The sequence below is a fragment of the Eleutherodactylus coqui genome, chromosome 3 (assembly GCF_035609145.1).
Source record: "Eleutherodactylus coqui strain aEleCoq1 chromosome 3, aEleCoq1.hap1, whole genome shotgun sequence".
In the NCBI taxonomy this organism is placed as follows: Eukaryota; Metazoa; Chordata; class Amphibia; order Anura; family Eleutherodactylidae; genus Eleutherodactylus; species Eleutherodactylus coqui.
The window spans coordinates 298404070-298431508 of NC_089839.1; the positions used below are offsets into that span (position 1 = coordinate 298404070).

Below are 27439 nucleotides of genomic sequence, written 5' to 3' on the forward strand. Positions count from 1 at the left end.
AGTCTGGTTTGTACGTTTTCCTTATCGGGGTCGTGGGGCTATAAAGTCCCCATTCATCGTCTCGAGGCCTCATTTATACAGGTGTTGCGATTTTCGTCCACCCACATCGCTGCCGAAAATCGCACGAACGATCGTCAACTGTGACCAAGTCATGGCTAAATCTCCCATTTTCTCGCCCATTCACACGGCCGGGTGCGGCGTATATATGATGCTGCTTGGAATTCCGTTGGATGGGGCCAGAGAGTTTAGCACTGCTCCATCTGCTCCCCTCCCCTTGCCAGCAAAGGGAGAGGGTAAGAGCTTAGAAGAGCTAGTCCTGCTAAACTCCCTCCCCCACTGCCTGCTGGTGGCTCCCATAGGCTGATCGGGCCTAAAGATAGGGCAAGATCTATCTTTTCCGGCTGCATGTAAAAATGGCTGGCAGGAATCGGCACCGCATGTGTTGTTTTTTCCGTACGGCCAATTTTCTGCTCCCGAAAATCGGCCATCTGAACGAATGCATTGGATTCCAACGCTTCAGATGGCCGCGATTTTCGGACAACGTTTTATCACGGCAAAAAAGCCGCGATAAAACATTCATGTGAATAAGGCCCTACTTATCCCATTACCCCTCCCCCACATCCATCCCCTTCATGTCTGTCATGTCTCCCCAAGTGTTTTTTTGTTAAGATCGTTTCCCTTAAGGGTAGTTTCACACGGATGATCGCGAAATTGCTGCGAGAAAACCGCGGCAATATCGCAATTTTGCTCATGAAATGTCTGACCATCAGCGCTGCTTTTTCCCGCAAAAACATCGCAGCCGCTTGCAATTTTTCTCACGGTTTTCAAGCGGGAAAGACAATAGGACTTTCTAGTGTTTGAAACGCTTAGCATCGCATGAAAATTGCAAGTTTGTGTGTTGCAATGCAATAAAACAAAGGCTCCATAGGGAAACATAGGGAAACGCAGAAAGATCGGACGCGCTGCGATCATTTGTCACCCAGCATCACACGAGTGAAAACATCACAAATGTGAAAAGCATGGGTTTCATAATTGTATGTTTTCACGCGCTCTTGCATCGCGTAATTTTATCACCCATGTTTCACCGCCCTTAGTGCGACTTCACACGAACATAATTCACTGGGTGCCGCCCGCATGCGACAGCCCGCAAGTAAATGGTAACATTGCGTACTTGTTGCTTGACGCTGATGGTCATGCATTAACTTGGCGTGTATGTGTGCACAATACACGCCAAGATAGAACATGCTGCCGTCTTTCTCGCGTATTTTCAACATGGGAGCCTATAGCAGGTTGTTACAGCGTATTCCACATACAAAACCCGCACGCTGTAATGATACGTTCGTGTAAAGGAGCCCTTAGGACCCTTCTATCATTTTTATAGGTTGCATCAGCAACATTATATTTCGCAACTTATTATCTATCTAGTTTGACTCTTCTAGTCTGGGTCCCTATGATGACAGGACTGTTCATACAGTTTTGTACTTGTTGTTTTAAAGAAAACTAATAAAACTTATGTAAACTCAGAAAAAAATGTTGTGTCATCAAGGGGTTAATGTAGGATTCCAAATAAAACCTAGTATGTTGCACTTCCCTCCTTTGCATTGTATACTTGTGTCAGCGCAACATTGTATCTCTTTTGTATCTGGTTTGTTTACAGATTCTGCACACTGATGACATCAGAGGACAAGGGGGCGTCACCTCTCCGCCTCCTGTGATGGTGATGACAACGCCTCCGTCCTCCACCAATCCACTACAGCTGCAGTGTGGAATCTACTCATAAGGAGGGGGGTAAGCACAGTGCACACTGCTACAAGCAGCACCATGCAGGACCAGGCGCACAGGCAGTGCTCTACACATGGCTATCTGGGGGCATTTAAACACTTTGCCACTGAGGCGATCCATGCAGGGCAGGAACCTGAGCAATGGAACTCGATGGCAGTGGTGCCACCCATCTCCCTCTCCACCACCTTCAAGCAGCATGGTCCAGGAGAGCATGCGGTGAGTTTCAGGACAATAGACAGAACTATATATAGTTGTCTTCATTTCTCCATACATCAAGGCAAAATAGAAATGTCTAAGGCTAATTATATATAATACATATTTTCTATCCTCTAGAGCCTGAGAAACTTCCATTTTTGCCTTGATTTATGGAGAAAGTCTTGCTCTTGTATGTCATTAATGGCTATAAACTCTAATGTTGCCCTTTAATCTTCCACTCTGTTATCTGACCGTTCCTAGTATAGTCCTACAATATTATCCCCTATAGAGGACCATGAAGCATCTTTGCCATTGCAAGCTGTCAAGAGGTTCTCGCATGGTCCTGCCTATGTCCCCCTCCCCATTGTGTACTTCGGTGACATGTGCGGCGGTCGCCAGCAGGTTCCACAGCTTTGTGTTGTCACTGGTGTGTCTATGTGAAGAGGGCTGTGCATGATGTAATATTACATGGGATTGCCGTGTGACCTGCTTAGTCACTGGATATCAGCACTATCAACTAGCAGTATGTATGGTGGCATCCAGCTGGGGAAGGGGATTCCCACCTACATCTATCTCCTGATAGCCCAGAAGGTAACATTAGAGAGGACCGACCTACAGATGTAACGTGAATAAACTCCCCTCGTATCCAGAAAACGTAGACTTTACACGGAACGATTCATTCAGTAAGTCGTTCAAACAAGTGGAAACTGAACGGTAATCGTAAACTTTTTTTACTCACCTAGAAGAGCAGTCCGACTCTCCTGGAGGCCAGAGATTGAAAAATCCCCATCTCCAGAAAGTGCTGCCTGTGATTGGTCACAGCGCTCAGCCAAATCAGAGGCAGCGCCCAGCTGTCATTGAATGACCATCACAGGCAGTGCTTTCTGGAGGTGGGGATTAAGGAATCCCCTGCCATAGTTGTCACAGCTGTGGCAGAAGTCCAGGATGTACTCCCTTCGCCTTCAAAGGGGCTGCCGCTGGCCCCATCGATAACAATGAGCGATATCGCAGATTTTTCTTAGCGCTGCGAGCCTTGAGTGAAGACCTCGCAAATGAGAATGAAACCACTGAAAATCATTGGTTTCATAATCATGCGTTTTCACTCACTCTCTCATCGCAGGAAAACCTATCGCTAGTGGGTAGGCGCCCTAAAGTTACGTTTGCACATGGTGGACATTGGGGAAAGGCTGCAGCAAATCCGCTATGTGTGAACATGTCCTTGAAGGGGTTGTAACCTATTGGTGAAAGCCCTTCTGCGTGCAGTAACATAACATAATGGTGATATACTTGAGCACTGAGGTCCCGTTAACCAGAAGGGACTGCAGACTATAATGTCCTGCATGCAGGTTTGTTTTTTTTTTTACCAATAAGCTACCACTCGGACAACCGGTTTAAGGTACTCCGACTATTGTTCCTGTGATTTACACAAGAGCCATAACTGTTCTGTGACTGGGGGCCGGCGATGGCACCCACCAGCCTCCATTCACTGCAAATGAACGACTGCCTGTTTACATGGGCCGATGGCTCTGACAAGTGGGAGATTACTTCTAAGTGCCCTGTCAGTGGCTGCGGGTATACGGGGTGACTAGCGCCTAAATTTGCTGTTTTCAGTGAGAATTTGGCAAATATTGCCCCAGACTTTACATGGCCTCGCGATTGGGTATGAAGGATCACCTAATTATTATTTTTATTTTTTTTCTAATAAAGATACTAATTAACTGCTAAAAAGGCAAGCGCTTGTTTGTCTTCTGATTGGCTTTTATGTAAGCATTAAAATTAGAGATGAGCGAGCGTACTCGGTAAGGCCGACGATTTCGCAATCGAGCACCGCGATTTTCGAGTACTTCACTACTCGAGTGAAAAGTACTCGGGGGCGCTGTGGGTGATCGGGGGGTTGCAGAGGGGAGTGGGGGGAGAGGGAGAGAGAGGGCTCCCCGCTGCTACCCCCCACTCCCCTCTGCAACCCCCCGCCCCAGAGCACACAAGTACTTTTCACCCGAGTAGTGAAGTACTCGAAAATCGTGGTGCTCGATTGCGAAATCGCCCTTACCGAGTACGTTCGCTCATCTCTAATTAAAATGCTCTCTGGTCAGCTGCACGTCTTCCTGTATGACCAGCGATGTCAGTATGGGATGATCGTATGTCTCCATACTACAGATATTCTGCCCATGTGAACCCCAAAAAGACTATCGGACATGCACATTGTTAGTCAGTGCTCATGGCCCTGATGATCGGCCCGTGTAGGCTACTTGCATACGGATGCTTTTTCCATCTGATTCTAGAACAGAAGTCTGTCCAGAAATGGGACCCATTCATATGAATGGCCGCATCTACACAATGTTTTTATTTTTTTAATCGGAATGATGGTCTGTGTTACAAAAAATTGCAGCATGTCCTTACCCTACCACGTCAACAGACCATGTGGCCCATAACCAATCACAGTGAAGCTTTAATTCTTTTCAGAGCGGGTATGGACTCACATCTACCCTGTGACTGGTTACGGTGGGCAGCAAGGTCACTCTTGATAAATGAGTTATGGATTCCTGGCGCTTGTGAAATACGCTGCTGTCATAAACGGCTGGCTACTTGGTTAATCTGAACTTGGAGATTTGTCCAAGGTCCTGACAAGTCAAAGTTTAACTTCTAGTGCCCTAGTGTGACACTGGTAACTGATTACATGAGCCTCATCCAGCAAGACAACTCAAGGTTATCTCAACATGATAGTTCCTTCAATGAAGAAAACCACTCTTTTGATCTGCTCTTCCCCGCAGGCCTGGATGTTGAGACCCTTGCAATCTGCTGATACTGGTGCTGAAAGTTTCTCCCCGCAACATACATTTTGTCACATTGTCCCCATTCAGATGAATATACAGGGTCGGGTCAGATCAGGAGCCTTTTTTTTTTTTTTTCTTTTCTTCGTCAGCAGCTCTGGCTAGTACAAGGGTCAGTCTCCCCCCCCCCCCCCCCCCCCACCTCCCCCTTAAGAGATTCCCCACCCCATTTACCTGTCATAAGAAAAGTGTTGTGTTTTTTTTTTTCCCATAAATCCTGCCTCCGCAAAACAATGGCTGTGATTGGTTGTCGAGCGCTGATCAACCAAGCAATGAAGTGCTTGATGAAGCAATGCGATGACTGTCATTGGTGCATTGGGTGGCTGAGCAGCGGTCAAAGAATTAATCAGCCATCGCTTTGTGGAGGTGGGATTTATGAATTAGTCAATGCTGTAGCTCAGCAGCGCTCGAGAACCGATTGGAGCCATTGCTTCCTGGAGGTGGGACTTATGAATCGCATAACCAGGAAGTGATCTTTCACGGGTAGACGAGGACTGCAAGAAGCGTGTCGAAGCTCCGGAGAGCCTCGGAAGGGACCTGGACTGAGCCTACTAGGTAAGTATAAGACCTAGCGCCTCTTTTGTGGCAAAAATTAATGTAAAACAGGATCTCATTGTCGGGCGGAAATATGGTAGCTGGTACCCTGTGCAAGCATATGGGTTGTACATGGATCATACTGGTAGAGGGATGTCCTCTGCATGGACGAGACCCCTCTAATAACGAGGGTATATGCACATGGGTGTGGTTGTATGACACCTGTCATTAAGTTTATACCGCTTGTTGAACAAACTCTGACTATAAAATGCTGATTGCTCACCATTCTAGGCTGAATTACCAAAGTGGAAATGATCATGACTGTCATAACTACACCCTGCAGTAAAGCCTAATATCACAACTTAGTTGGACAGTAACTTTATCACTGCACTTTTATTTGCAGCATCAAAAAGGTTTAACCAAAAAGAAGGCGTCACCCCCCCCCCCCCCCCCCCCCACTCATTCCTTGCAATGGAAGGTGACTGTACGGTCATCGCTCTGCGGACAGGTCGGGGTCTGGTTAATGGAACCCTAACAAATGTGGAAAACCTGTAGCCAGTGATGAAGAATTACAGATCATCGCTCTATCTAGAAGGGTTGTCTCATCAGGCAAGCCCTTGTAGAATGCAACTTCAGGGGAGATCACATGATTGGCAACCCCAATGAGCAGCTAAATTTTGGGAGCAGCACCTGCAGAGGAAAAACTGCATTACCTAACCATTCACATGAATGACTATTTGTAATGAGTATGTCTTTAATCTGCCATTGTGGGAGCTGCACAAACAGAAGGTCTCCATTTTTGGATTATAGATCTGGAGGGGATCTCCTTTGTGATGGCCTAGTAGAGCATATGAACAGAGGTCGGCTCTAGAAGGCTGCCCATTTAATGTCTCTGGCCTAGTAGCTGTCAGGTTCAGCAAATGTAGATCCACTGTGCCATACATTAGTAAGGCTAAATCCTGAGTTGATACTTGAGGAAACCTGGTCTTCACCTTTTTAACCCTACTGGTTGGGATCTGGGTTTTGCTGTGGGGTCCTCAGGCCGTTCTTACTGGGACCACTTTCAGAATGTGGCAGCTGGTGCTGCTATACGTCAAGGTGCAGGACCTGAGGGTGTGAGCAGGACTGTAGTCAGATGGTCCAGGTTGAGGCAGGCAGCATAACTTCAGAATCAGGAACAAGCCGGAGGTCAGGACACACAGAATGGGTTCCGCATGGTACAACCGGCCAAAAGTTAAGGCAGGCAGCATACAGGGGCCAATACAACAAGCCAAAAGATAGTCAGGGACCTCTCGTTATATCCAAGAGTACCATGTGATTGGCAGTGAAAGTTTACAAGATGCTTGTGCATATTTGCACATGCCCTCCGGACCGCTGTTAAAGGCCAGCCAGATGCCAGAGCAGGTTGTTTGCTGAAGGAGAAAATGCACCGCGACCACAAAGAAAAGTAAGCTGGTGGCTGCGGCCGCAAACTGTGATGGTAGCCCGATCTGTAGTGGAAATGCCTAAAGTATCACAGTATGTAAATTTCATATAAAGCATACACCAATAGGAATACTTGTTTTCATGGACTTCATTTTTTTATTTCCTTTGTTTAGGGTTACGATTACAGCCGCAGTGGAAACCCAACGAGAAACTGTCTAGAGAAGGCCGTTGCCGTTCTTGATGGCGCCAAATACTGTAAGAGTCCAGATCTTGATGGGCCAATAACTTTTTGTAGCTCACATAACTTGTCTGTCACAGATGATAGTTGTAGAAGTCTAAGTCTCAATATCATGAGATAATACATAAAATATTGGCAGCAACCCAATGACTGAAGTGAGGCGTTAGCATTTTGGGGGTTTATTGTCTATCATGTGGTGATGTCAGACTTGACCCACCATTGTAACCTGCCATGAAGCATTAGTAGCCCCTCTTGGTCTGTTTCTCTGCACCTGGATGAGCAACAAAAAGGAAGCAGAGGTGGATGTTTAAATTAGAAGACGTGGTGGCGGCCTGATGACATGGGTGCTGGCGTCACCTCTGCACTAGGTAGCCATGCTGCCTGAAGTTGCTCCCTGGACCTTCGGGCCACCTCGGCCATCAGGAGAGCAGGGTCTGCAGCAAGTGCTCCCTCTTGCATTAACCTTAATTCAGCTGCAGTGGGTCTGGGCATCTGCCCAGGTGCTGACGCCAGCTCTGCCTGACCACCCCGGCCCATCTGGGATTTCTCCCTGTAGAACCTATGGCCAATTCTTCTTGGCAGCCGTTAGCATTTCTGCCTTTGCTGTTATTCTAGACCTGTCCTTGTATGAATACTACCTCTTGTAGGGCAATGATTGCAGCTTCCACTGGTTATTCTAGTTTGTCTTCAGTGTGGTTTAGCTTAAAGGGACAAATTACTGCCAGGTTTCTCCCCTCTTATGCATAGGACAATAAACAGTCCTCATCACAGAAAGTTCCTAAATGTCCACATGAAGTGAGATGGGCACAATATAAATGCATCAAACAGACTGCAACCCCAATAAAGTCAATTTTATGCCAGAAAGAAAACCTGTGTAATAAACCGCACCTCTAAGGCGGTTTTCACACGGCCGAGAAAACCCGACGAGATTTGTGCACCGCGAGACGCACGAATATGAACTCCATTCTTTTGAATGCACTGAAGAAAATGCAGCTCTGCCGGAGACAGAATATCAAGGCCGCTTTCAAATGGGCCAAAAAATCGTGCAAATGTTTTTTTTTTTTTGTTCTCGCGATGCGATATCTCTACAGATTGCATGTATGTGAAGCCCCTGCCTTCCAATGGGTTCCTTCACATTAGCGATATTTTGTAGCCTGCTACATTGTGAGGAAAAAAATTGTGACACGCTGAAAGTCCCATTAGCAATCGCGTTAAAAGAAACACAGCGATATTACAGCATTAAAAAAAAAAAAAAAAGCAAGTGGAAAGGCATGCTAAGCCTGAATTCACACGAACGTATATTGGCTCGGTTTTCACGCTGAGCCGATATACGTCGTCCTCATCTGCAGGGGGGGGGGGGGGGGGGGAAAGATGGAAGAGCCAGGAGCAGGAACTGAGCTCCCGCCTCCTCTCTGCCCCTCTGCACTATTTGCAATGAAAGGAGGCAGGATCGCGGTGGGGCTAAGTTTTGAGAATTAGCCCCGGCCTGCCTCTCTCCATTGCAAATAGTGCCGGGGGGTGGAGAGCGGGCGGGAGCTCAATTCCTGCTCCTGGCTCCCCCCCCCCCCCCCCCCTCCCCCTGCAGATGAGGACGACTTATATCGGCTCGGCGTGAAAACCGAGCCGATATGTTTGTGTGAATGCACCCTAAGGGTTATTTCTCTTAAAGCGGCTAACATGTGCTGTCTGCTTCATTGCACTACTTTTCTGGTACATTTTTCTGTAGTCTTCACCAGCGCCTCCTGGTCAGGGGTTAAAAAACTCCACCTCCAGGAAGCACTGGCTCTGATTGGTTCATCGAGTGCTGCAGTGACTGGCTGGTTTTTGAACCCCCTGGCCAGGAAGTGCTGGGGAAAAACTACAAGCAAGTGTGCCGAGGACCTGTGAGAAGTGGTGTGTGTGTGTGTGTTCTACAAGAAAACGCACAGATACAATGTTGCCCGTTTAAAAGGCCGAAAGCAGCTGAGATATAGGGAGCCACGTAACTATTCCGTCAATCATGGCCCACCTGCCGTTTGCCCTACCTACAGATACTGTACCTTTCTACAAGGCAAGACTTGCTTTGCCATTTGTCCACCAGACTCGCACGTCCTGCCCTGTATGGTGACTGGTTAAAATGCACCCCTCCCTCCACAGGAGCAGACCTGCATTAACGAGGTCCCGACACACAATACTGGGTATAGCATGTACAGCCGGCCTGAACACATATGAGAAGGACCTGTATACAGAGATTAATATGCTGCAGACAAATATCATCAAAGCTGGTGCAGAAGAGCTCCAAGCAATGTCAGATAATGGCCATATACGGGGTCTATATTCTCACATAAATCATATTCTATGCCACATGTGGAATTAGATATATCTCTGGTTTCCAAAAGAAAAGGCCACAAGGGGACAACCGGTGCAGTGTGTGTGTGTGTGTGTGTGTGTGTGTGTGTGTGTGTGTGTGTGTGTGTGTGTGTGTGTGGGGGGGGGGGGGGGGGAGATTGCTTTTCCTATTATATATTTAACTTCTCTATTTGTAGCTTAATCCTGCCCCCCCTCCTCCCGGACTGTATATCCCTTTCCCAATTACAAGAGTATGAAATTGTACAATTTCCAATCAGCCCTAATGAAGCGTTTGAAAAGCCTCTCCTGATACTTACTGATCATGCAGGGATCATGCTAATTAGTAAGATTATCAGTGTTATTTTTAGTGTGTTTTTCCTGCATTGTTACATTGTTGCTGCTGACTTAATAACTCTTCTCTCTGTCCAGGTTTGGCCTATGCGTCCGGTCTGGCTGCGACTCTTAATGTCGCCCACCTCCTGAAGGCCGGAGACCAGATCATCTGCACTAGTGATGTGTATGGAGGTAAAGGCTCAACCGTTATCAGCAGGCATGTTCTTGAGTCAGGCTGGACTCACACGGGCGTATCCGAGCATGACACTATTCCCACAATATGCAGAAAATAGAATCCATTGGTTTCAATGAGTTTATTCGCAAGCTTGTATTGTGTGTACAACTGCGTCGTGCAAAAGAAAATGCAGCACAAAATGTGCGCAAATACACTTGTGTTCATGTGAATCTGAGACACAAAGCATAGATGCTGAAAAAGCACAAATATGACAAACCGTGCCCAAAAGGGATCAATGCAGAAGTAGACTTCTGCTTACTTGTCAGTTGCTTTTTTTGGAACTGACGAAAATTCTAGAAGGGGTTAATAAACGCTCTGGAGCCGGCACAGATCTGCAGCGCCTCCATTTAGGTTCACTTGGAAAACTTGATGGGAGACAACAAGGAGAAAGATGAAGGATCGAGGACTACTATAAAGCGAGGACTATTCTGTGACACTGATCCTTTCATAGCTGCTAGAAACGGGAGAATGAGACCTTTCATACGGGCAGGAACATTCCGCTACAGTGTTGCGCAGCACGCCCTCCTCCAATATTCAGCACCACAATCTGCACTGATGACATCTGGATTTTGGTGCAGAATTGACAATATCTGAACCCTGCCAACAACTCGGCATCAAAAATCAACATATTTTGGTCCGGAATTCAGGATGGCGGATTCTGCAACATTATTACGGACCATTCCGTCCTGTGTGAAAGGTCCCTAAAGGTGGCGTCACGCAGAGTGTATTTGCTGCGGGCGTTCTGCAGCGGAAATCCAACAGCAAATACTCAAATCCGCAGTTGCTAAATGGTGCTTTATTTATTTTTGTGGCTTTTAACCCTTGAATTTCTGAGGTTAAAATCCGCAGCTTAAAAGAGCGCCCCACGGGTGTAGAATCTGCCGTCTGTCTAAACTGCTGTGGATTCATTGGAGGAAATTTCTGCTCCTTATACAAGATTGTAAAAAGTTCCTCCAAGGCTTGTGCTGCAGAATGACCTGCATATGTGAAGCCGCCTGACGGGCTCCTTCACACTGGCAGCAAAATCGTGCCAGATTGGTGTGTTGCCAGATGCAGATATGAACCCCATTCTTTTGAATGGGTGCATTTCACACTAGCGATGTTTCCCTGCATGGCACCACATTGCAATGCTATGTGGGAAAATAAATCGCAGCATGTTCTATCTTGCGATTTCTGGCGTCTGGCAGCAGCTTATGCCCTTCTCTACATGAAGGTCAAGCATGCCCGTATGGGCGAATCTGCAAGAATAGCTCTGGGCTGAATGCTCTTTAAATGGCGCTCTGCTAAGCTTTCATTGACTTCTATTCCTCCCAACTCTGCCTAAACATTCTGAACATTGATGGGTTCTCACTATGGGGAGGTAGGTAAGCCGCTGCCAGACTCCTGATTGCAGGTTATCACAAAGGATCAGTCATGTTGAAATCCAGCATGCACGACCCTCCGTTCTACCAACATGTAGAGTTGGGACGCCACCATATGATCAGTTTGGATGCTGTTCCTCTAATATGCCTGTGTGCCATAACTATAAGCATAGAAGTGACTACCATGCTGCAGCGTCTAACGGCGTCCATCAGCCCTACAGCAGGATTACATCTGATCAGTCGCCATGTACTTATTTCTATGCAGGTACAAACAGATATTTTAGGAGAATTGCAGCAGAAATGGGCCTGAAGGTGACTTTTGTGGACTGCTCCGATCTGAAGTGTTTGGAGGCTGCAATCACATCAGAAACCAAGGTACGTCGGCTGTATATAGTGCGTCCGGGGTGCCGTGTGCAAGGACCTTTCACACGAGACAGAATTATGCAGCAGGGCGCAGCCAAATCCGCAGCTGCAGAATTCCACACCACAATCCATAGGTCTAACTGCGGATTTTGATGCAAAATTGCAGACCGCTTTTTAAGCGGTTTTCAATTCCGCCTCCAAATCTGCAGTGCCACGGTGTAATTCAACCTATCGCGTCCCATGTGACAGGTTCCTATGCCTCCTTACACGCCTGGCCTGCGTCTATAGTCGGATCCTGTGATAATGTCCCAGTGGAGGGGTAGTGATGCAGAATCCAAGGTACGATGCAGCAGATGGAGTAACCAAAATATACAGCATTTATTTAGAAACCCAAATTAAGTTAATATAACAATGATTTAGCAATCTGACTTTTACCTCTTGCTTATCTAGGCCCAACTGCTGCTAGCTAAAGCGTAGCAATAATACCTTATGTACAATTTGTCATAACTTGTTAAGGGGGGGCTTCACACCTGCATCGGAGGTTCTGCTTTTCTGCTCCGTTCGGGGAGCAGAAAAGGAGAATCCCTGTAGCTGAACGACTCCACCTTAGAACAGCTCTGAACGGACCCCGTTGACTATAATGCGATCTGTTTGCTTTCTGCTCAGCCGCCCAGCTTTTAGCCGTAAACAAAGGCGCCGCGCGCAGCACTTTTTCTTCCACTATTTGGTGCTGGATCTGCGACAGAAACTCCAAATGGAGGATCCAGCACAGATGTGAAACCACCTTAACAATATCAATAAAACTCAACTAATATCTATACTGTCCCATAACAGACTTCAGAATATATGGTACAACTTCCTCCTAAAGGACTGACTGTAAAAGATGCAGCATGAGCTAATCATTTCCCCCCCTCCATATTACTTCCTAGTGGGTAAATACAGATCAATAGGTGGATGCAAATACTTCTGACGTGCGGTTATAATGGTCATCTGTAAAACGTCCATAATGCTAATCTGTATTACACTGTTACAATACGTTCCACTGCAACTGGCCATAAAGTAGACTTGAGAACTGATTATTTGCACCCCGTACAATAAACTGCTACCGTGTTTCCCCGAAAATAAGACCATGTCTTATATTAATTTTTGTTAAAGGTTTAACTTTTTTACATGTATAGCTGCCTGGACACTATTTAAATTGACTTTTTTAATTAACTGTTAGCGGGGCCTAATTTTGGAGTAGGGCTTATATTTGAAGCATCCTCAAAGCCTGAAAAATCATTTTGCATCCTCAAAAATTCAGGAAAATCATGCTATGTCTTATTTTCAGAGAAACGGGGTAGTAGCAGAGCTTTCATTGGGCTGGGTTTTTACGTGGCGCCTGTATTGTGGTTTTACAGTGTCTTTACCTGCAGGCTAATGTCTCATCAGAAGCTGCTGCCTGCAGGTTAGTGTGAAATGCTGCAGTTTTCAGCTCGGCAGGATTTGCAGGTGAAGCACATTGGACATGATCGGCTGAAAAACGCATCACAAAACTGTAACTGCACGCTAAGGTGGGCTCTACATGATGATATTTGCACATGCCATACGCTGACAATAGAACCCATTGATTTCAATAGGTTTGTACACACTGCGTACAAGGGAAGGGGGGAGGGGGGGGGGTGGTGTTGTACAAATGTCCATGCAATTTGCAAGGAGATGTGTGAAACCCTGTTCAATGCTGCTGGAAATAAGGAAGATGGAAGAATACCTCTGCAGCGCCACCTATTGGATGGCAGTGTAATGGCCCGAATGGGTCCTACAAGAGCACCTTGCCTTTAAATGGCGGCGCTCAGTTCATGTATAACCAGCGGAGGTTAACTGCTAATTAATTTCCCCTACGACAGAGCAATTAATAATCTGTCAGGTGGACAGTTAACTTTGATTGGTTGCCGGCAGATTGAACTCTGGGTGCAAGCCAGTGGAGTGACAGTTGGGAGGCAGTTGATCGTGCAGGTCTGTGTGGTGTAGAGAGGGGCAGGAGGGGAGTCGTGTCGTAGTAATGGTAAGAAGATCGTCAGTCAGGGAGATTTCAGTTAGAACAGAACAGTAAAGTGCGCAGTTTGTCAGTAAGTCGGCTGTTAAACAAGTGACCATGTAGTTAGTGTGACGTGTGTAGCTGAGAGGAGTTAGTCTGACAAGTGAGTTAGATAGTGAAAATCTTCGGGTGCCCATCAGAGAGGGAGACCGTGTTAGTGTGTGTGTATAGAGAGGGAGTTGGGATTACTGGGAGAAGAAAGTTCCCCATCAGCATTGCAGCCAGGGAGCTGCTGGAAGAGTTGTTGGATCCAGAGGCAAGTTACGGACGGTCACAGGGGAGTCCCTGCGAGGTGGCCGAGGCACGAGAGGTAAAACGCAGAAGTATTTAGTTTACCATACGGAGAGGGCGCCAAATACAGAGCAGAGTTATAACTACGGAGACCGGAGCCACGAAACACCCTAATAACCTGGGCCAGAACAGTGGTGTGTACTGCTCACAGCTCCCCCCCCCCCCATTGAAGAGCCATTATACCGGCCCAAGGATACGTTACCCCGAGCATCGGCTCTGTCTGTAACCTGTAGAATCCCAGGTACATTATTCCTGTTAGTGATACTCCTAACATGGAAATAGAATGACCCCTTTTACTGAAGGGCTTGTATGTGTGCACTGATAGAGGATCGCTGCTGACAGCAACAAGGAAATGGAAAAGAAAGTTGTTACATCTTAAACTCTGGTTCTTGTGATTTTCTTAATTGCATCACATTTAATAGTCTTGTGCTAATATAGCGCTGGCCCCACAATTTACTAATAAAATAAATGAAATCACAAGAACCCTACGAAGAGGCCGTTGTGGCTGTCGCAGACGACGGGGAGACACTTCAGAGCACCTAAGCAGCTGCCTCTTACAGCAGCATTCCTTCAAATCAATGCTTGACCCTTTATACGGGTCTGTGAGGCAAGGGTTGGGAATGGTTACAGACCTGTAGAAAGGATCAGCATTTGCAGGAATGCTGCAATCCAATAGGTGGCGCTGCAAAGCTATTGTTCCATCTTATTTGCATATTTCCCAGAGGAGCATGGATGGCCTTAGAAGTCTCCTCACCCACCTTCTTGGTGCTCTCCTTAAGGAGAGCTGATACCCCTCCTGATTCTGCTGGGAAAAAAACACCTCTGGAACTCTTTATACAACTTAGCCATTGCGATCCTTTTTGTGTCCCGCGCACAAATGAACGTGTCCTGCAGACAGAAGGTACAGTAAAACACACTGCTGCGCACGCAAAAACTCATTCAGTGTCCAAAATCATTGCGCTGGGGCCTAAGATGCCAGCAGTCCTCCAACAATGCTTTGATGGGGAATTAAGACGTTATTCACAAGGGCTACAAAAATTACACGATTTTTGTAGCGCTGCAACAGCGCATGTATGTGAAGCTCATGGTTTCCAATGGGGCCTTCCAGGCTACAAAATCTCTAAAGTGAAAGAACCCATTGGAAACAACGAGCTTCACATACATGCATTGTTGCAGCGCTACAAAAATCATACAATTTTTGTGGCCCTTGTGAATAAGGTCTAACATGCAGGTCAAAAACTCCTATGAAATATGCTAAAACTACAATACAAGCGTCACGTGGAAACCCGGCCTTAGTGTTGTATTCTTGGGCTACTACACCAACCCCTGAGGCTCGCAGTGGATTTCCCCGGTCAGCAGTTACTTTAATAGCTTTTCCTCCCCAGCTTGTGTGGATTGAAACCCCAACAAATCCAACGCTAACGGTTATTGATATACAAGGCTGTGCCGATATCGTCCACAAGCATCAGAACATCATCCTGGCCATCGATAACACCTTCATGTCGGCTTATTTCCAGGTAAGTGATGCTAATTCACATCCGGGACGGTTACGGTTTTTAAAAGATCCAAGAATCTTGCAGTTCTCACATTGACCACTAAGACTAATAACAGCCTGACCCTTCCTGTTCTGTAGAGAACTTCTCAATCGTCATCACAGGCAGGATTACACAGAGATGTGACAGCAATATATAGATGACACAGAATCCACCATTCCCAATTGGTGGTTGTCACAGCTCACCTCCTTCCCTCCCTGCACACAGAACAGGAAGTCTCAGACTATTATGTTTAGTGGTCAGTCAGCCTTCACCCCAATTACCATCAGGCAGGACTACACTGAGGTGACACCAATATATATAGATGACACAGATTTCACCATTCACAATAGATGTTGTCACAGCTCACCACCTCTCCCTCCCTGCACAGGTCACAGAACATGCCCACAACACTCCCCCAATGAAGTTAATTGGTCCCTTCTTTTGTATGGGGTATTAAGCTGCTGTAACAGCATTTAGAAATGCTTTAAGTGCAGCTCGGGCAAGGTGGCCACTAAGGACAGGTCATCAATGTTCAAGTCCTGGAAGACCCTATTAAGGACTCCAGTCATAATAGATAATGATTTACAAAGAGCCCGCCCCCGTGGGCCCTCGGCCACCCACCCCTCACACAGGCTGTACCATAACACCTTTCTATAGAAGTATAAAGAACGGGGCTCAAGTAATATTTGCATGTAGCAGTAAAAGGGGCCCCCAGAATGAACTCTTCTGGTGGGCTCTGGACATCGCAGCCCGACTCTGTATTGTATATATTTGGAAATGCCACTTTTTTTTTTTTTTCCTCATGGCAGCGGCCGTTGGCTCTGGGAGCGGATATCTGCATGTATTCAGCAACCAAATATATGAATGGTAAGTAACTCCCCTGCAGTATGAAACTGATGGCAGTAATGTCTGTCGCCACCAGGGGGCAGTCTGTGTCTGATCCATCCATTTGTTTAATTAGAGCTCAATAGGAAGTTGTTTACCGAAACGATACAGTAAATATTCCCCAGAAACCAGCTGCGAGGACTTGTATAGAGATATTGTATCAGAATTAAGAACATTTAACTCCTTGTGTTTCAGGCCACAGTGACGTCGTCATGGGACTGGTTTCTGTAAACTGCGACAAACTGCATGAAAAGTTAAAGTTCCTTCAGAATGGTGAGTGACGACATAATGAAGAGGGAATTTTTTCTTCTTTTTTTCTTTGCGCAATGCGCACTAATTGAAATCTTCAATTAGTCTGAGGTTTTTTGGCTTTTTTTTCTCGCGCCTAAAATGTGCAGAAAAACCCAAGTCAATGGGTTATATTCTCTGCATATCGCATGTGGAAACTTTGAATCCAGAAATACGCCTGTATGACGCTGGCCTTACCCCCTTAGTGACCAAGCCCGTTCCAAATTCTGGAAATATGACTTGTGTCACTTTAACATAGAATAACTCTGTAAAGGTTTTGCATATCCAAGTGATCCTGACTTTATTTATTCATTCTTTTTTAACCATGTAGGAGACGTACAAATTTAACATTAACACTTTGTTTTCCTGCACCAAGCCAAGATTGTAAAGGCTCATGGGTGTTAATGATACCCCCACAAATGGCCCCATTTGAAAAACCACACCCCTTAGTATATTCAGTGGGGGGGGGGGGGGGGTCATGAGTATGTTGACCCCACAGTTTCTCCTCAGGAGTTAATGCAATTTTTAGAGGAGAGAAAAAATTAAACTTCATATTTTTGCAAATGTCATTTAAAAGAGGATTTTTTTTTTTCTATAGTGCACATGAAAATGAGGATTTGCACCCAAAATGGATCCCCCTCTTTGTCCTGCGTTCAGAGACCTATACTCATCGTGGCCCTAATCTTATATCCGTATGCACAACAAGACTCAAAGCGAAAGGGCATTAAACTTCAACTGTGTTCTAGCTTTTACGTAATCGCCATTGGACAACGGCGATCACGTGACTGGGGACCGCTGACTGGGGCCCTCAATCACTGCTCCAGGCTCTCAGCTACCTGCAGTACCCAGGAGTAGGGAGATGTTAAATTACCCTGGCAATCCACAGCTTTTGCGCATACATCTGCCATTTGGTGCGCAGAAGTCGAGGTAAAGCTTTAGGGATGTAATTTCATCTTCCCTCATGGAAATGATCCCTATGGGGAGATGAGACTTAAATTGGATAGCAGCGATCATGTGACCGGGAACGCATACAGCGGCTCCCAGTGACATCTCTGCTCCCAACTACACATGCTACCCGGGAGCCAGAGCTTTTAAATTTCCTGGGCCATGCGCCCTTCTGTGCCCACACCTGATGTATGACATCTGGCATGCATGTGCACAAGGCGCTGTCAGGACCAGAACACCGCGGGACATTGCAGAGGACCGGGGTGAGTACAAGAAGCAAGATGTGTATGAATGTCACCTTTTAAAGAGGCTCTGTCATGTACTCATGTCTGCGGGGCCTCCTGCATAGCTCTGTAGCTGCGGGCCCACCAAATCTGACAATGCCTCCTCCCTATTTCCCCATACTGACTCTTCTTTGACAGTGCTAGAAGCTGAATTTGTGTCAAGTGGGTGGTTTGCAGTGTTAATGGAGTCTGACATCACACACTGACACTTAGCTATAGAAACTGGGGAATACTGTATGAACAAAAGACTTCACTCTTCACTGGACTTAGCAGGGCTGCAAAGTTATGCGAAATGAGGGGGCACAGACATGGGCACACGGCAGGTCCTCTAAAGGGTGTTTCCCACTTAATGCCATAGGAGAGGGAATAAATGTCTCATCACAGGGGTTCTGACTGGGGTATTCGAGGTGTACTGTTTAGAATAGTCCTAATGTGAATGGGGGAGCTGCTGTATTTGCTTCAATGGGATCGAGAGGGATTGCTAAGTGCCTTGATCTCTGCATGTCCCATAGAAGTGAATACAAGGGTGATTGATGCGCTCAGTTAACTCTTTCCTGTAGAAGTCAATGCAGGGACCACCACTCCATTCACCTGGGGCTTTGGGAGTCCACCATTCCAAGAATCACTTAGGATCCCAGCGATCACTGATCCCCTGTGAATTGGGGTTAAAGGTCACTAGATGGTGCCATAAGGAGCAGATAGACCGCCTATAATACTACAGTGCTGTAAGGATTCTGTGCCGTTGTCCAGGCTCCATGCATTCATTAGGCCTTACAGCTGGAAACAGTCAGCATGCTGCCTCTGATGTATAGCATCATATCTAGTTCAGGGCTCTATAATCATCTGCAACACGTTACGATACATTGTAACAAATGGGCTTTTGCAAACACAAGTCACATGGGGTAAAAGACCTGAGGCATGTTGAGCACTCTTCAGTCGATGGCACGGCTTACATCTTGTGGTTTTCTAATGTATTTTATGTGAATTTCTGGAGAAACTTTTTTTTTTTTTTTTTTGTTCTCCTTTGTTAAAATTCTTGTCTTACCTTCTCACCACCTCACTGTTTGTTCAGCCTCAGCGCTTCGGTTCCTTAGTCAGTCCCATTGGATCTAACGCATTTCAGAGCTAGAGGATCCTGTTAAATGTAATATTTGCCTTTCATCTCTCCCTGCTGCTCCAGACTCTGTAGAAAAACTCCAATATTTGCGTTACATACTGAATCTCTGACTATTCTTGTGTTGCAGCTCTTGGCGCCATTCCATCACCGTTTGATTGCTACCTCTGCAACCGCGGCCTGAAAACATTACCCCTCCGAATGAGGCAGCACTTCCATAATGCCCTGGCGGCGGCCATGTTTCTGGAGAGAGATCCTCGTGTTGACAAAGTTCTGTTTCCAGGTATCATTTGGACGTATTCCTAACTTTTAACCCTTAGTGCCCCAGGACATGGGTGGTGTCGGCTGTCAGCCGTGGTCAGTGTTCACTCCGATCGCGTATATTAACCCTTTAAACAACACTGTTAATTCTGTTACATAATATGGCACATTAAATAGTCCAACTGAAAAGTATAACTTCTCCAAAAAAACAAGCCCTCATATGGCTACGTTGACCTAAATTTTTTTTTATTTTTTTGGGGGTTGGGTGGGGTTGTTTATATGGGAGGTAAAACCCACCAACTCTGCCTTGTATGAACATGGCCCTAGGCTCCATTTACCCAGATAAGCAAAGACCCTGTATGGTAACACACAGGGTCCTTTTATGTCTGTTAGACTAGTGGGCACACCAGGTACTGCCATGTGGTATCACCATATGCATTCGTCTACTAACCAGATTCCACTCATAGGTTTTTTTTTTTTGTTGGTTTTCAGGGCTCCCATCACACCCACAGTATGAGATCACCAAGCGGCAGTGCACAGGAGTGCCAGGAATGATCACATTCTACATTAAAGGCAATGTGGAACATGCAAAGATCTTCCTCAAGAGCTTAAAAGTAAATATGACTATAGCTTTCCTATATATCGCAACCTCTAAGTGTGTGTGTGTTCTAGCCGCACTTCTGCCATGTCAGTCTTGGTAAACCATATTCTGCATAATATGACAGTTCTGGACGTATCTTCTAGCTGTTCTGTTCCTGTTATTCTTCCTGGAAATTTATGAATACATTTTCCAACTGCGTGTCGTATCCCTACACACTGACACTATCCAATCAGTGCTAAGCGTCACACTATGTAGGGGCATGCCCCTTTAACAAGCAGAATGATAATGCCCAGTTATCTTTCCAGTGCTTCAGGCAGTGTGGCTGAGCTGCAATGCCAGACATGAATGTGAACAAGACTGATGTTGGTTCTCTTGTTGAAAAGTATACACTTTTTGCATAACGCTGGACAACCCCTGCATAGCTTTGCATCATCAAAACTGCTGACAGACCTTCAGACCAATGATTGACCTCTGGGTACAATATTGCCGGACGCTTCTTGGCACAGGCTAGAAGTATTTCCTGAACCATGGCTGGCACCGGGTGGAATATTTACCTAATTAATGAACTGGAACAATGAGCTTCTAATATACCACAGATCTTGGAATATAACCTGGAAATCCTTGGCATCGCCTGTTATGGTTTCCAGTCAAAGCCTGAAATGTTTTTTCCCCCCCACAGGTGTTTGCACTTGCCGAAAGTCTTGGTGGATATGAAAGTCTGGCTGAGCACCCGTAAGTGTGACAATGACACAGTAAGGCTATGATCTCTAACATGGGGCTGTGAGGGCTGGCTGGAAACTATAGTTTTGCATTAGCTGGCAAACCACAGATTGAAGCCTGTAGCAAAAAAAGTGTAATGTGGCCTTCCACTTTATAATGCTTGGGGCCAGAGGGGTCTTTGCTTCTCCTCTGGGTCCAGGTGTGACCACTGCCTATTTCTCCATGCACTATGTACACAAGTGCCAGGACCAAGTTCACTTAGAAGTCTTCATCAGTCTTAACTAGCTTCTCCCCTTCCTTGTTCAGTTTTGCTCCAGACCTCTTGCAGCCAAGTTATTTCTTAAACCCAACTAGTTATGGAGCCATCTTCTAGGCAGTAACCCAGGCTTCAGAAAAGAATCATAGCCCTTGCTCTGTCCTCTTCAAATAAAGTTAAAGGGTGTTTTCTGGGATCTTTCCTTTTAAGATAGATCAATATCTGCAAGATGGGGACTGACTGTTCAGGACCCTAGCCCATCAACTGTTTTAAGAGACTCTCACTGTGGCCTCCTCTCAGTCCACTGACCTCCAATTCAAGTGACTGAGCTGCTATACCACCTACAGCAGCTCTACAATGTGTGCTGCTGTAGCTGGTAGGCAAGGAAGAGGCTTGAGTGCTGCAGGCTTTTGAAACAGCTGATTGTGGGGGTTCCAAGTGCTGGACCCCCATAATCAAATACTGACTACCTATTCAAAGGACTTTCAGTGGGCGGTTCCATACAAGGATTTAGCACTTTTCAATGGGATTTTGGCTTTTGTGTGGAATTTGCATCAACAGTGGCATTTAACTGTTCTTTTCTGTAACGCGACTTTGAATTCCATCCATGGGCTTACAAGTTGATGCATCATTAGGAGGTGTCTTCTATGAGTGAACTAGTGTGAATAATTCATTATAATCCTGCCTGTGATAATGAGACTACTACTGAGAAGGGAGCTCTACAGAACAGCAAGTGTCAGCCTATTAGGCTTCACCGGTGTGAAAACTGGGAGATATTGGCTTTTTTATATACGTGGTGACATGGAAAAATAAAAATGCTAAACTTGATTTGTAGAATAGGGCATTTTCTGATGACCCCCTTCCCTTTAAGCTGACTCGTTAGCCCTTCGTTTAATTACTCCTGAGATACCAAGAGAACTTAAGTACACAGCGGTTAAATTCTCACTTCTGTCCAGATTTGCAGTCCCATATCTCATTGCCAGCGCTCCATGATTCTGGCTCTAACGGCAGAGGCGCCGGTAAAATATGCAGAGCAGCTGACAGATGGGCTTGCAACCGGCTCATCTCCTTCCAGCACTTTTATGGCCCGTATAATACTGTCTGCTTCCTCTTGTGTAGAGCCATTATGACTCACGCCTCAGTGCCAGAGGAGGACCGAGCCCTGCTGAACATCAGCGACACCCTTATCCGTTTGTCCATTGGGTTAGAGGACACAGAAGACATTATAGAGGACCTAAACCAAGCTTTGCAGTTTGCGGTAAGTACTGATGGGTCTGATGAGCATGGCAAAGATGCGCCGAACAACCCCACCTCCCCTTCCCCATCCAAAGAGTTAAACTGCAAGAAAAATAATTTTTGATCACTGTAGACCTTTGCAAACAATCACTTCATTCCTTGCAAATAATTGTGTATTGCTGTTTTAGACCTCCAGGCTTCTTTTGACCAGTTGTATTAAAGGGATTTTAGAACTAATGAAACCTGGGACCCCCAAGCAGTCTTGACATCTGTGCATCCTGAGTTCCTGATGTGACTGTAGCAGGGATGCGTGACCATCAATGCACTTGGCAATCTTCCTCTGACCCATAGAAGTGACTAGAGTGGTTTGCGCACTGCTACTCGATTTACATTAATGTCAGAATTGCAGGGAGTTCCAGAAAGCTTGTGGATAGTGGATAAATGTCATTAGTGGGAAAAGCCCTTTTTAAAGGAATTGTGTGACGATAGAAAGTTACTCCCTTTCTGCGGGAATTGGTGTAACTTTCTGTATCAATGGAGGTCCAACAGCTGGGACCTCCAATAATCCTGTAAACGGGTGTCCTGAAAGACCCCACATCAATGGAGTGGTGGTCACGCATGTTCACTGCTGCTCCATCCATGTCATTGGAATATTGGAGGCGGGTAAAAGCTTGAAGTCTTTGTACCTTCCATTCTAATTAATAGAGCTGCAGTGCATATGTATGACCACGGCTCCATTTATGGGGGAACCCTAGGGACCCTCGTTCACAATCACCTAGGGCTACCAGCGGTCAGATCCTAACAATCAAAGTTATCCCTGTGCATAGGGGCTAAATTTCTGTCTTGGCACAACCCCTTTAAGTAAATGAAAGCAAGTGCCCCTGGATGGTGTTGGGGTCTTCTAGTAGGATAGGGGCTTGCCGACATGGTCTCCAGGTTGATGGCGGCTGCTTCCAGTGGTAGGGAGGGACTTTTCTCCTCCCAGTGTGACTCAGGAATCCTCCCATGGGTTGCCGCCCTAGGGCTGTGCCTGCCAAAGTGGGTTTGCTCACAAGCCTGAAGCAGAAGTGAGAAGGGTTTTGGTGGTATAATAAACAGCGGACCTACCGTGATGCTGCAACAGTTTATTATAACAATCTAATGACTATAATAAAAAATCTGAGACTGCACATGGGACTCTGCAAGATCTCCTATACAAGTCTTTGGGAGCCTCATGGCTACTTTAGGGTGCGTTCACATGAGCGCATAAATGGTGCATTTTTGCGCCCAATCGCATATATGTGACCATCTGAGGCGTTGGTTTTGAATGTATTCGTTCGCACGGGCGATTTTTACGGCGCGTAAAAACGGCAACCCGAAAAAAAAACGGAACATATGCTACCGAAATACGCGCCAACGCATATTCGATGGCCGAAAAGAGTTTGCAAAGTAGGAACAAACGATAATACGCTTTCTAGCTCTGGTCATGATCGCCGAAAACGTTCTTTCTAAATACGCCTACGCTCATGTGAACGCACCCTAAGTGTGTGAGACAGTGATGGATCACAGGAGCAGGTGAGCATAAATGCATCTCCTGGCTCCCTATTGCATCCCATAACTGCACCATAACTTGGCTTACAGTGCTGTAGGGACGGCTCAGGTTCCCTTTAACCCTTGTTATCGAGGACAGACTTGCTAAGTTTGCAATAATCGTTTGTGGGACTGGTTATGCTCAAGTGCCTCCGATTTCTCAAAAAAATGGGGCAGACTCGAGTTTGTGTGCTATCCACTTTAGGGGGTAGTCTGAAATCATCCAGCAGCTCCTTTTATTGCACTTGGCCAATGTGAGCAGAGTCTGCACATGGGCAACTGAACGGGACTTGGACCACCACTGATCAAAACTTTGGACATGTCCCTGTGATGTCGGACGTTTTAGAAAAGTTTAGTTGCCCTTTTAATAGTCTTTTCTAGTACTAATGAGGCACCATTAACTGAGGGTTATGCATGGTATTGCAGCTCAGATCCACTGAAGTGGATTGAGTTGAGCTGTAATACCAGACACGACCTGCGAGAAGATGTGGGGCTGTTCTTGGAATAAAATGGCCGCATCTTTCTAATGTAAGGGCTCATGCACAGGTCTGTGTTATGGATCCATGTATAGAATGTGATTGTATGGCAGGAATACAGTTCCTAGACTAGGATAGCAGCAGTGCACCAGCTTTTGCACAGCGCCATATCTGGTTTCTTTATGCAAGCGGTAACTGATCTTTTTTTTCTTCTTCTCTCGCAGCACCCGGGCCTAACAAATCCAACCAAACTGAAGGATTTGTTGCAGCATCTGAAGTGCAATTGTTGAATCCTGACTTATCTACATTCCCAACAAATTCTTCAATGTTCAGACACTACAATCAACAAATCTGATCTCTCGGAGCGGCCAACTGGCACCTTGCCATTCTTCTCCAATTACTCATGATGACGTGTCGGACAGTCGTTTATGCTCACTAATTATGATCCTTAATAACTATATTGGTTTATATACTAATCTAAACACAGACGTTACAGCTTTTTATGCAGATTACATTTTGAATGACGCCTACAATAGGAAAATCCCATCTTCTTTGTTCGGTTTCAGGGATTTGGCCATGGTGCTGTTTTATTGCATCTGATGGCAAACTACACTTGTTGTCAAAACCAATCCCTCCCCTAGAAGTTGTCAGATGGAATAAAACTTTCTATTGAAGGGAGGCTCTAGTACCCTGTTGTATCCAAGCTAGAGGCGGTACAAGATGTGATAGAGGTGGGCATTGAGGCTCTAGTACCCTGTTGAACTGCCTCTAGCTTGGATACAAGATGTGATACGGGGGGGCATGGAGGTTCTAGTGCTCTGTTGAACTGCCTCTAGCTTGGATACAGGATGTGATATGGGAGGGCATGGAGGTATACAGGTTCCGTATGGTATCCTATGCCATATCGCTCCACATTTGCTGTAACCGGCTCTAGATTGGGCAAATTCGTAGGTTATGGAAGTTGGTGTCCCGGATGGTCCCATACATGTTCTATTGGGGATAAATCTGGTGAGCAGGCAGCCACGGAAGTGTGACAATGTTGTGGAGACATTCCTGTGACACGCCCTCCCATGCCATCACACCAGCAGGGGGCAGTGTGCCGCTCCACAGCACAGGCAGGATTGAGGCACTCACCCCGAGGTCTCCAGACACTAACATGGCTGTCGTCAGTGCCCAAACTAAACCTGGATTTGCCGCTGAAGACAACCGTCCAGTTTTATCTTCATGAGCCCAATCCAAACATGGGCGACAGTAGGTGGGTGGATGTCAGAGGCCGTACATGTAATGGGCACAGTGACACAAAATATCCTTCAGCCAAGTCCCTAGAAACGCCATTCTTACACCCCCTGTGTCTGAACCATCACCTGTCTCTGTATAGCCGACAACAAACAGTTGGAGCTCCTGCTTCTCGGATGATCCTCTCTACTAATGGTCTGTTGAGCATTCTGAGCCCAGTTGCCTTAGATGTGTTGGGACCAGTAGATGCATGACAGCATATACACAAGTCAGAACGGGCCGGTGGGGGACAATTCATGGATACGACCATCCAGCTTCTCACATCCCAATAACGCGCCCCTCTAAGACGCTGGTAACAGGGTGTAATCTCTTCTCTGCACCATAAAGGCGGCCAGTGGTCAACAAGCTCCACACAAGCAGAATAAGAGGTCACTACACACAAGGAGCCTCCGAGAGACTTTTGTAGGCCAAGGGGGAACCATTTTTAGGGCATCAGGTAGAAGACCTTTTAACTTATCACACAACAACGCTAATAATTTACATAATTGCCTGAGATGGAACTGCAGGATGAGTTTTGCAGCAATAAGACAACTATTTCTAGGGGCCGGAGGGTTTTTGACAAAGTGTATATAGTGCTCCTCCCGATGTACCGGAGAAGGTGCTGTAATAGATAGAAAACGATTGTCACATGATTGAATCCAATGGTTAAGATTGTCCATGCCTGAACTTCAATAAATCTCATAGTATTTTTACAGAGACTGCTTGTTCTTTTAATAAGAGCGCAGACCTTTTAACGCAGGATCAAGTTTTCTCTTTATTCTACACCCAAAATTCCATAGATGGTGTTTTTTTTTGTTTGCCTCCTCCATAGTAATGTACAAGCAGAAAAAAAAACATCTTGTTGCAGGTAACTGCATTTAAGGCTGTGCTTTTACTGCAGCCTCTTGGGCATAACACACAATGGATAGGAGGGCGTGCATTGACTTTTATGGGATTTTTTTTTTTTCCTCTGGCCATGCTCTGACCTGTGCAGGGAGGAGGTGAGCTGTGACATCACCCATTGTAAATGGTGGGTCTAGTGTTCTCTATGTAGTAATGTCACTTCTCATTGTAATTTTGCTGATTTGATATGGCTACTGAGAAGATTCTCTACAGAACAGGAAGTGCCAGACTCGGACTTAGCGGTCACTGTGCAAAAAAAATAAAAAAATAGGATTTTTTAAATCTAGAGTTTTACACGAATTAAAAAAAGGAAAAAAATCGCAAGTTTTTAAAAGTCCCTTTTTAGATGACCCATTGTCCATTTCACAGCTATCAGACTACATTAAAGGCATTCATTTAATTTAATTACATTTCCCCATAAATGCCCAGTGCGTTAGAGTTTTTTTTTTTTGTTTTTTTTGCCTCTTACTAAATTGCAACCTCATCCTGCCAGTGCTGCCATAAACGGCCACTCGCTCTGCCTTCCCCGCGTGACACCAATGGCTGCAACAGACAGACATTTATTGCAATGTATTCTTGCTAGGGTTTGCAAGGAAAACTGTGTTAAAAACCCGTCCCAGCTGGCTCATCCGGTCTCACATTCGTACCAGCAGCCTTTCCTGCACGCTTCAATTGCTCTTCACATCTCATTCTCATCATGTTTCTACTATGTAGATTTGATGCGTCTTTTGGGAATACCGCATCAAATTTGCCTTCTATGAATTTGTGCTGGTTAAGGCGGAATGGATGTAGCTATAAACTTGTATGACCACGTCCTTAATTTATCCCTCCTTCCCAACTGATATTACACGATGGTAGAAACTCCAGGCAAGGACCATAGTGCCACTCTGTATGCCCGCTATTTCATGCATCTGACACTGCATTATGGAGTTACTCTCCCTCTGCAGCTTTCTTGCGTAGTACCCCAGAGTCAGGGTCCCACAGCACTACTGCTACCACCTAATGTAATGTGGACATGGTTATTTATGTGTGTAACTGTCAACTTATTTATTGGTTGATAATTATTAACCCATTATAATGGGTCAGGCTGCCTGTCCA

The 27439-nt window shown here is 45.9% G+C and overlaps 1 protein-coding gene across 1 annotated transcript; it reads left to right on the forward strand.

The window, feature by feature from the left end:
- The first annotated feature begins 1777 nt into the window (after positions 1–1777).
- LOC136621917 (cystathionine gamma-lyase-like) lies at positions 1778–26151 on the forward strand. Its single transcript, XM_066597777.1, has 12 exons — positions 1778–1998; positions 6941–7022; positions 9763–9858; positions 11528–11637; positions 15379–15510; positions 16338–16395; positions 16609–16686; positions 19175–19327; positions 19798–19919; positions 20586–20638; positions 22002–22140; positions 24388–26151. The coding sequence occupies exons 1-12, from the start codon at positions 1822–1824 to the stop codon at positions 24451–24453; spliced, it is 1266 nt and encodes a 421-aa protein (XP_066453874.1). The 5' UTR covers positions 1778–1821; the 3' UTR covers positions 24454–26151.
- The last annotated feature ends 1288 nt before the right edge of the window (positions 26152–27439 follow it).

Excerpts from the sequence above, each read along its gene's own strand:
- LOC136621917 (XM_066597777.1), top strand. The coding sequence starts at position 1,822 with ATGCAGGACCAGGCGCACAGGCAGTGCTCTACACATGGCTATCTGGGG. Across the intron at positions 19,328-19,797 it reads TGACAAAGTTCTGTTTCCAG|GGCTCCCATCACACCCACAG; the intron begins GTATCATTTGGA and ends GTTGGTTTTCAG. Across the intron at positions 19,920-20,585 it reads TCTTCCTCAAGAGCTTAAAA|GTGTTTGCACTTGCCGAAAG; the intron begins GTAAATATGACT and ends TCCCCCCCACAG.